Raw genomic sequence first — 10,939 nt, forward strand, 5'->3', positions numbered from 1 at the left:
AACAAATAAAATCCTCAACTATTATAAACTGATGTGTTTTGTGAGGAATTAAATGCTATCAATGCAGTACAACTCTCTACAGTTGTAGCTGATCCTCAGCACATAATCGAAAGTGTAGCAAATACCACAGAATTTGTAGTGCAAAGACCTCCTGCCTCTGTGAAATGTAACAGGTACCATTTTACAAAGAAAATTGAAAACTGTGGGCAAATTGTGAAATTTCAAACACCTCTGTTTCTACACTGCATACGTTTCCATGGTTACCATGCAGGAAAAAAAAAAAAAAAGAATAAATTTTAAGAATGAGTTCCAAGAACAAAATTTTCTAGGGCACTACAAGAAAACATCATGTAACTGTCTATATTTCTGAGTAAAGGTTCATGTTATGCTAGTTAAATGTGAATAAATAAAATAATCAGATTTTCCTCTTACCATCAAAAACCCACACCAGGCCAAAGTTTATTTTATCTGCTATGTTTCACTCCAGTACATCCCTCTGCGCTACAAGTACTGGCCAACTGGTTGGCATCAACTTGCTGTCTGTATTACTGCCCCTCCTTTCCCTTCCCTTCCCCTTTAGTGAAAGTCCACTGATGAAAAAGGATAACCAGTTATTGAGCAGCTATCACTTCATACATCATTCTTATCACTATATATATTCGTGCACAAATAATCATTTCTTTAGAAGTAAATAAAGTTTTATTAAATTCATTTGCTGCTTGTATTCCAAACAAAGCATCTTTTGGGGCTGTTGGATGCTATATAAATGCTTGTGGATATGTTACTTGAAAAGAGTAGCTCTTGTGTTGCTCTTCCTTTTTTTTCCCCTCAAGTATTTTGAAGCATCAAAATAACAGTAGATACACCAATCTTGGTTTAACTGCACTCATTTCTAAGTCCACTTCCCATGAAAGTACTTTGTTCCAACCTTCACATTGATAAAACCATACACGATCCCAAGTACTTGCTTTGGAATCAATAACTTCACAGCTGTCAGAGTAAATAAGCAAAATAGCTCATCTCTGCAAGATTTGAGAATCTGACACATCACAACACTGACATGTCTCCCACAGAACATATTTCAATATTCATTTTCAGTATTTAGAGGAAGGGGTTGTCTTTTCTATCCAAGCAGAAGAGGTTCCTTTATAACCTCAAATAGCAGAGATGAATTTTCTGAATAAGAAAGTCTTACATAAATAAACATATTTCACAATTCAGCACATCAAAGTGAGCAACATTTTGTTTCCTTAGGATTAGGGTAGGAAAAAGTAGGTAAGAGTATTTGATACCCATTCTGATAATGAATGGGACTGTAGAGAAAAACTGGTTAAAGTCAGTGCTTATTTTGATGAAAAAGAAGACATAATATTCACACACTGTACATAAAAAAACACAAAAACACACAAATTAAGAATTCCTAATGAGCTGAAAACAACTGCAACAAATAAAGGAAAGCATCAAAACTATTAGTCAGGTTACAAAACTGCCCTTAGTAACCTCAAAGATGTGACATTCATGCTACACACTTTGGTCAACAACAGCAATACCAGCAGCAGCTTTTAGAAGAACTAACAACAAATAATTATATAAACTATTTGAGATATAAACTAAAACACAACAAGAAGAAAATCTTACTGGTAATGCATATATATGTAAGAATCATAGCAGAAAGTAGAGTAAGCCACAGTTCAACAGAGATGCAAGATTACAACATCTAAAATACCCTTTCCTCTGGAAGTAACACAAATTTCATTAAACTAATCTTTTCTCAAAACTAAGCATGCTGAGGGACTGTTCTCCGGATGGAGGCACTTTAAGAACTATGTCAAAGCAGCAACCCATGCTGTTTTTTCTTTCTTCAGATACTTCATATAAGAGCCAGAACCAACATGAACCCAGCTCAACACCTAAGAAGTTACCCTAATCTATTGTCAGCAGCAAATTGATAACGGAAAATTTTTGCAAGGAAGATACCTTCAAACCAACAAGACACACATAGGAGCACACATTTCTAGCACCTGAGCGTTCCACTCTTTCATTTTCTATACCGTCTCTTCAGCACTGGAGGTCTTTCTCCACAACTATATGTATTGAGAGGAAAATACATGCCATGTTTAGTATCAGTACTGACATGCCTCTAGATTTCTCATCTATCTTATCACTTCCTTCTTATCCTGCAAACCATATATCTGGCACTGATAAATGCAGCCCAGTCTCTCTCCCTACATAATCAGTTTCTAAGTTCAGTCAGCCCAGATGCACAGCGGGTCTTCAGCTTCAAGACCTCTTTGTTACATGTTCTGTTACTGCAAAATGGGAACCTTCAGCCAACTCAGCTTTGCTCTGATACAACTCTCTATTTCTCAATTGCTGAAGTTTCAAATTTACTTCTGTGAACTGTGAACTTGCTCTTAGAAGACTGTTGCAATACACACAGCTAAGATATTTATACTCTGTCCCTTCACCCTTATTCCTGAAACACTCCTGTTTGCCAGTGCCTCCAGTCCTGACAATAACTCAGCAGAGGCTATCAGCATTGCTCGCACACCTCATACTGCTCCATCTGTACACACATATGGGGAATACTATCTTAAGAACATAAATTTCAGGATCAGCAAATACTTATTTTCAATACTGAAAGCACTAACTCAACTGTGGACTTGGTGCTACTAGGAGGATTAAGCCTCTTCCTAGTGAAACACCACAACAGCACCTTTCCTGTCAGTTTTATCTGTTAAGCAATGTTCTGCTATTAAAAACAAAACAAACCCTGAACCAAAGAAAATGAAAAACAAGGACTCTGAAAGGCAAACAGTTTTTTTCATTCTTTACAGAAAAAAAAAAAAAATCTCTGGAACTTTCCTGGGGGAAAGAAAAAAAAAAGTAGGCCAATCATGCCTGCAATTGAAGAAAACATTACTATTTCATCAGTTTCACTTCATCTAGACCACCCTTTAAAAGGAGAGCATCTGGCTTTATCCACTTAAGGAGAGAACTGCTGCAGCAAAGACAACTGCAAAGGTGCATCAAACAGCAGAAGTAATTTCAGTGGGGAAATGTTTACACTAAAGATAATCTAATCCTCCTCACAGGAAGCACAAGACACCTTTCACTAAGGCAAAACAAGTCTTCTGATTTGTAGACTATTTTGATTGGGAACTGACACTAGGTAAAAATTGCAGTCATTTATTTTTATTTTCAATGGACCTGGGAGCCTGGATGTCAAGGTGAACATAATGTACAGATGCAAACTGTAGAATAAAACCCCATGATAAAGAAAACCAAAAACAAAAAACAAGCCCACAAAAAAAACAAAACAAAACAAAACAAAAAAAAAAACCAACCAGAATGGTTGTCTCTTTTTCACCCAGTTTCAGTTAAGAAATTTATTCCCTTAAAATCACTCAGTCTTAAGACAACAAAAAAAGGGGAAATTAAGCACTTAAGCAGAAAAATCTGAGATTGATATAGCCGACTTCCACAAATCTTAATTCCTGTGGAAGTTACCACACAACTCTAAGGAAAAACAGGAAAGAAAAAAAAAAAAAACAGGAAAAATTCAGCACTGGTGATGGTGACCAGAGACTTTCCAACTCATAATTTGGGTCCTTTTCATCCACAGAATAATACAGCCATGCATTGCCAGCAACACAGCAGGGCTGCAGGCTCACCCTCGCTCAGAAGCAGCTCCCAGCAGGGAGGTGATGCAGCCCCCCCGTCCAGCTGACGGCTCCATGTGCCCATAGCGACGCAGGTAGGGGCTGGACCACCCCTCCAGGTTGGCCTGCTCTGAGCTATACTTCAGAGGCCATGATGCTGTAACGTGGGTCCTCATAATTCATGGACAAAGTTCTGATAACTTGTCTTGCAGCCATATCTGTACATTGCTGCATGTAACAATACTGCATATTGTTGTGATCCATACCCTGAGGAAATGACGGCAACACTTTCCTTTTTGGGGTGGACAACCTCAAAACATTTGTGTGAGATAAGTACATGCAAACCGATATTAGGCAAGGCAGTGGGATGGCTCCTCCCACTTTTTGTCTCATGCCTTCTATAAAACTGAAATCTTCGTAAAAACAGACCTTTAAATTCGTAGGACAAAGCAAAACCATGCAGACACACACAGAAACTCTGTATAAAAGTGTATTTGTTTTTTTCTTTATAAGCAATCTTTAACCCTCTCAAGTCATTTCCCAAGGCTCCAGATTATCTGCTTGAAATGATACGGCACAATTGCAGAGACCATTATGCTTGGGCTCTTTGAAAACCATTTTCTAATGACATCATCTTCTAAAGAAATAAACGTACACGGTTTAAACATTTAGGTACAATTTTGGATAACATTTCAAGGAAGAATAAAGTACTCCATAATTCCACTAATTTAAAGTGCTTTACAACAAGCAGTGTTTTTGGAAAGCAACCACCTGCCTGATAAGTTCACTGCGCCCATTATAATATTTCATTTTAAATGTCACTCTCCTCCCCTACTTCCATGCACGACCTGAACTATTCTGCTATCCCATCATTTAGAAAGAATAAAGACCAAAGAAGGATAAGACGGTTCAGATGAAAAACAACAAAAGCAGTTCAGACTTTTAGGTGATAATTATAATAATTTCAGAAGGGCTTTTTGATTTGTACCAATTCACAGAAAATAATTTGTTATGAATGGCACACAAAAATAAGTGAAGCAACACACAGAGCATACAATTATAAAATTCTCCATCTCGGATTCTATGCCCTATTCAATGATTTGGAACAGTTATTTCTGAAAGAAAGCTTCAAAATAGAATTTCAAATGCTAAATACCACCTATGCAAAGCAAAATGTTTAATAAAACTGCTAATCTTTAAGACAGGTCATTTTTAGAATCCACAGTAAGTCGATTACAGAAACAAAGGGCTCTGTAGTCGATGTAGCTCTGCAGACAAGAAAGGGAAACCTGGTAGATTTTTCCTGACTGTGAAGACAGAACAAAAAATAGTGTCAAAGGCAATAGAAAAGACTTACCATTCATGCTGAAAAGCTAATTTTCAGAAACATATTGCTGCTAATATTAATCCAATAACTGCAGAAGTATGTTAATCTTTACAGAAATCAGTGCTCCAAGCTCGAAACACAACTATACACTAACTGGAAAGAGAAAGCACACAGAATCCAGAGAGCTTCTCTTCCTTACGGGCTCCTTCTGATGCAAAAATCTGTGAAGCACAAGATAGCAGTAGTAAACCAAAATCAATATTCAGCACACGGGTACTTGGTTTTGCTCATTAACTACTTCTGTTCTGACCAATGCTACCTATTCATGTCTAAAGCAACTCAAAATGGCAGGGCGAAAAAAGCATGCAAACACCAGGAGGTTTTTAAGATGTTCTCAATTATATCAAGCACTGGTTGTTTCCATGGCAACCTTAGTCCAGAATTATCTGTTGACTTGTACCCAACTAGTAGTTACTCTAAAGCTTTAATCAATTTGCACAATGTATTTTACACGTTATTTCATATTTCATATTTTCCTCTCTATATATCTAGCAATTATTCAGCTAAAATTCTCTAAGAAATTCCACAGTATTTGAAATACATTGGTAGGTTGAATCAGTTAGAGACCAAATAGAATTCCTATTCATCATCCGTCCATTTATTCGCAATTTATAGACTATGAGAATCTGAAGATAATAAAAAGATGCAAGTGGTGCCTCTTTGTAACATGCATGTTGTTCAAAGTTAAGACATTCTCTTATTTTGCACAGATTCATAAAAATATTTGTAGCAGCTTAAGAATAAGAGATTCTCACTGATCTTGCCGTCCCTACAATCAACACCAAGCAGCCTCATTCTCCTTTCCGCTTCCACTTCAGTCTTTAAAGAGCAAAAAACTATTAAGAAAACAAAACAAAGCAATCTGCAAAAATAATCAAAACTTGGGTTCCACATAACTGCAACCAGCCACATTCCAGACATCTGAATCTCAGATGGAAGTGTGGCATTCTGCTGCCTACCATCACATCCCTTTTGCCCTTTGCAGCACCCCTGACCAGACTCGTGCAGTCTATGCATTTACATGTGCACTTGGCCAATTTTTTAGAATAGATTCAAAGGCCTGTGGTATTCAGAGATACCTCTGTCCCTACTGGATTCTAAAGATTTTACACAACAAATTAATTTCATATGTAGGTCACTCTGAAAGTAATGCTTCCTATTTATTTCCATGGAAACTACAACAGATTCAAAGAGCACAATAATACTGCTTGACAGAGCAAATTCTTAGCTACAAAGCACTATTTTTCAACACAGACACCATCATTAGCTATGCATTTTCACCAGTGATAAATGACAACCTGCATGCTGCACTCCTAAAAACCTTTTACCAGCAGAGGTACCCACTATTGCTGTTGCCACTACTGAAACCCACCATCTCCCTGTGCTCATATCCACTGTTTCACCTCCATGAATTTTCAGCAAGGGTCAATGAATATCAATCGGTGCCTTTTGGCATCCATTCCTCATGGATGAATTCAATGAGGCACCTTTGCTTCACATGCGCTTCCATGTCAGACACCGTTCTGTCTGACTGTCCATGCGATGCCATCTGTCACATGGCAACATTTAATGGGATACTGGTAGGAAGGTTTGACCTCTACGACCATCCCACCAATATCCACCTCTGACACTGTGGGCCAACACAATAAAATAGGAGGCATCACTATCAGAGCAAACATCGTACGTTAACTAAGCGTTCAAGCTATATTAGAAATATCATGTTCCATACATAATAAAATAATGAAACCAAGGCATTAAATAAGTTTCAAAATCGATCACTGAAAACCCTTGAGGCTGCAGAGCACATGTCAAGGCTGTCTAAGCCACAGCAGTAGCTGACTGGCAGCACATTAGCAAGAAGCCACTTGACAGCAAACAGCTCCTTCACCTTCAGTAAACACAGTGTCAGCAGTAACTGCTTGCACAAGGACATACACAGAAACAGACCTGTTACCATGCTGCTTTACAGAAGGCGTTAATATTCTAATTTTCTTTTTTTTATCAATTCAACTTCAATCCTAGACCTACAACAAAAATCTGAAAAGCTCTTCTGCAATTTTTTTCAGGAATGCAAGACTGGTTTTACCTTCACTTTAGAATTAATTCATGCTAAATATCTGCTATTTAATTTTAGTCAAGCTTAAAATTCCATAAGTTGCTGTTGTATGCATAGAAGAGTCGAGAATATTCAAATATCCATCTAAAACAAACATCATCACATTTCTAAAATTGCTTATTCATTAAAAACTTTGTGAATTTAATCTGCAGCCTGAATTCAGTGACCCAGTACAATTCTACAACACTGACTTGTTAGGGGAGGAGGAGGGGGGTGGGGAACAACAACAACAAAAAAAAACCCCACAACACTAAAGCCTTCTCCCTTCTATTTTTCCTTTGCAATGCTGCAAAGAATTTTCAGGGATGATGCATTTTCCCAGGGATACAGTTACAACTCTGTGCAGTCAGCAGCAGAGAGAAAGGAGAGAAAGGCCACCTCCCTCTGCTCTTTCTTCTCTATCACTTCTTGCGCCACAGTAGTAGTGAAGCCAGAATCCTGACACGTACATGTAGGCCATAGCCTACATAGATACTCAGCATATCACCCTGAAACCAAAGCTACATAATCAACCAATATTCAGCTGTTTTTCTCAGAAAAATTACATACCACCACCACCCTTAATTACTTAAAATGACATTCACATAACAGGCCTTTTCACTGTGTTTATCATTTGAATACATGGCAGTCCATTTCCTCATTGAGCATGTCAGACAAGGAGGCTGGCCTTAAATAGAGGGGAAAAAATAGTAGGGACTTATACATGAGCAGGTCACCATTTGCAGATGTCAGTAGGTCACTAACATTTTTTTTCCCTCCATGTTACATAAACAGAAGTGCTTCAGTGTTATTTTTTTTCCAAACAGTTATTTACATAAAAAAGAACTTCTGCATAAACAGAAGTATCTATTTTTACCAATTGGAAAATACTTTGGAGAAGCGGAAACTCAGAATTTATACACTTTCATCATTTACTTTTCCAACTAAACTATTCCATCCTTTTCCATCTCATTTTGGAGACTCAGATTTAATCTATTTTAGGTCGACACATTAACACTTTTTGTTTCCATGTTTACTGCCTATCCTCTGAGAGCAGATTCACTCTCAGCTCGTTTACTGTTCGCAGTATACTCATAACTGAAAGCAGGGATATGTGCAAATGCTGATTTTCATCATGCTAACACTGGTGTTAAACATTTCAAATAAGGCCTATTTTCAATTGAAACAACTGTGCTATCCTAAATCTATCAATGAACCAGAAATCTGGAACAAAATTATCATCAATTACCATATTGCAACATTTTAAAATGAGTATTTAACCACAGGGATAATAATTGCTTTGAAAAATAATGCATTGCTTAAAAAAAAAAGTCAATTCACTCACACTGTGCTATTGCCGAGTTCTCCCTTTTATTAGCCAACACAACACGAATTTATTAGCCAACAATCACGAAAAGTTTTAGTCCATACAAATGTATATTGTCAACTGTTCACTAATTAAGAAATTAAAGCTGGTGACATCCAGCATTCTTATACTAACACATCATAATTGAAACTAAACACAATTTTATACTGTTTACGACTGTATGGACCATTCTGAGACACCATGCAAAATTAAATGACAAATGACAAAAAGCCCTATAATTTGAAATTTAATCTGTGCAGCCACGTCTGCTCAGTTCAAAATTTAAACATCACAATTTTCAACGAGGTTTCTCTTTCTGCTGAACTTGTAGATTTAATTTGAAACTGAAGGAAGTAATTTAGCAGTATACATTGGAGCGAGGGCTTGCTAAAACAAGTCATGTGTGCTTTAACAGAACAGGACCAGTCGAATTCTCCTGCCAGTCACACAGCCCACGAAACCATTCCTCACTTCCCTATGCATGATAAAATTTCTTATTCTTCACATTAATAGCTTATGGTAATGAATTGTAAAATTGCCCCTGGAATGTATTTCAGATTGCATTCAATTACATACACGGAAGTTCTTCAACTGCTTTGCACCCTAAAAAGAGAAAACCTGTAAAATAAACAACACAAAAGAAGTCCTACTTACTTGATTTGTCCCATAGGACAGCAAGTTCAGAGAAGTGATGGCTCTCATTTTCCAGAGCCACTCTCACTTCATGCGCACTGCCCTTGGAATGCCTATGGAAAAGGCGGTTAGCGAAACCTTCCAGTCTCTGCAGCGCGGTGGCTGTCCCCGTGCACTGGGCACAAGGTACCTCCTTCTGAGCTGCCATCTATGCACACTGGCAATTTTCAGAAAGTCAACACAGAAAATATCTGAAAGGACGAGTCACAAGCACTAAGAGCTACGCATGTGTCTAACTTCCTGTATGCAGTGTTTTCTAACCACTGCTCTGTTCTACTTCCTGTTAAGAAAAGCTCTATCATGTAGTGTTTTATACTGTTAAAATGTCTCTTTTCCTGATAATTAAAAAGAATTTCTGTAAGAAAACACCAGCAACAACTGCTGTAGCTTCTTTGCATTACTTTTTAACACATCACCTATTTCACACTACAAAGTATTTTATACAAAAATACCATAAACAACTTGCTTAGAAGCAAAGATCAGAAGCTAGATATGTATATATATTTTAACTTACCACAGCCACGCCTGAAAAAAGTGACTATTCTGCAGTCCATCCCATTTAGGAAGAGGGAGTACTAGCACCAGTACTGCAAACACAACCACCTGTAATCTAACCACTAACAATCTGAAGTTTTCAGCTTATTTTCTAAGCAAGGGGGTTGCCTTGCAAAATCTATTGAAGAAATTATTATCATTGAAAATATCTCTCTCTACTTAGACCAAAATAATTTTGAAATTGAATTCTATTGTAACATATAAACAAGTATGCATTAGAATGGAATCTGGTCTTGATGATCTCTAGAGTTCCCCTACAGTTACTCTTTCAACCCCTATAATTCTGTGATATTTGCCCATACGGGGCACCACCTACTCCAAAAATTAACCTAATTACTTAAACTTTTTTAGTAATAAACTACCAGAACACATCACATTGACAGGCCCTTACCTACTAGCTCATTCTCTCTCCCAGCCCTGAAAGCAGCTGGAAGGAGTACCAAAGTCATAGCCGCTGCCTCCTTGCATTACTTGTGTTGAAGTGCATATCTTGTGACATTACATATGGAGGATTTTTCATACACAAGAAATCTGAATATTTTCAACTGTAGAGTAAGACTAGAAAGCATCATTCTTATTGTCTCAGAACAGTGGGGAGATAAATTGAAAGTGGCATGACATGTTATATTAATATTTAAATTATGTAATTTTGTGCACTTACAATGACTAATACTAAATATTTGTGTTTGTGAAAATGGAAATACACATTGGGCAGGTTTCCCAGTATATTTTCAGAACAGACAGGATGTGGTTTCTTAAAATTTTAGGACTATTCTTAAGTAAGATTGAAGTAGCTTTTCACAATGTCTCCTCTCTTATTGATAACATGTGCTGACAATATCTTTCTTATTTTTCACCACCATATTTCTCGCTAAATAGTTTTCAAGTATCAGCTGATACCCATACTTGAACATTACATAACTATTTTATAACAGCTCATGTTTTCAGATAGGACAACAAAGCCATTTACAACAATGATGAAAATTATCCTGGTGCTGCAACTTCCACTGGACCCTAGGCCACCACAGGTCCTTGTCTACCATTAATCTTTCCTGGCTTTTCCCTGTTTTGTCTCAGGATCAGCACCAATTTTCACAATGCTTCCCAGGCTCCAGGCTAAACTACCAGAAAAAAAGAATTAGCAATGACCAGGGGGATTAGTCCGCCCCACTGAGGGCACA

The 10,939-nt window shown here is 37.4% G+C and overlaps 1 protein-coding gene across 3 annotated transcripts in view; it reads right to left on the reverse strand.

The window, feature by feature from the left end:
• The window catches only part of PRKACB (protein kinase cAMP-activated catalytic subunit beta), a 32,581-nt gene extending 23,174 nt beyond the window's left edge, over positions 1-9,407 (reverse strand). For 2 of the 3 annotated variants that reach the window (XM_042819591.1, XM_042819590.1), the window contains exon 1: positions 9,165-9,407. In XM_042819591.1, coding sequence (XP_042675525.1) covers positions 9,165-9,351 — 187 coding nt within the window. In that variant the 5' untranslated portion in view covers positions 9,352-9,407. Of the gene's footprint in view, positions 1-5,019; positions 5,211-9,164 lie in introns of all 3 variants that reach the window. The other variant, XM_042819592.1, reaches the window with a different exon arrangement.
• Positions 9,408-10,939: the final 1,532 nt, after the last annotated feature.

The sequence above is a fragment of the Centrocercus urophasianus genome, unplaced genomic scaffold, assembly GCF_019232065.1.
Source record: "Centrocercus urophasianus isolate 14NV4802_14NV808 unplaced genomic scaffold, USGS_Curo_1.0 seq_18, whole genome shotgun sequence".
Taxonomy (NCBI): Eukaryota; Metazoa; Chordata; class Aves; order Galliformes; family Phasianidae; genus Centrocercus; species Centrocercus urophasianus.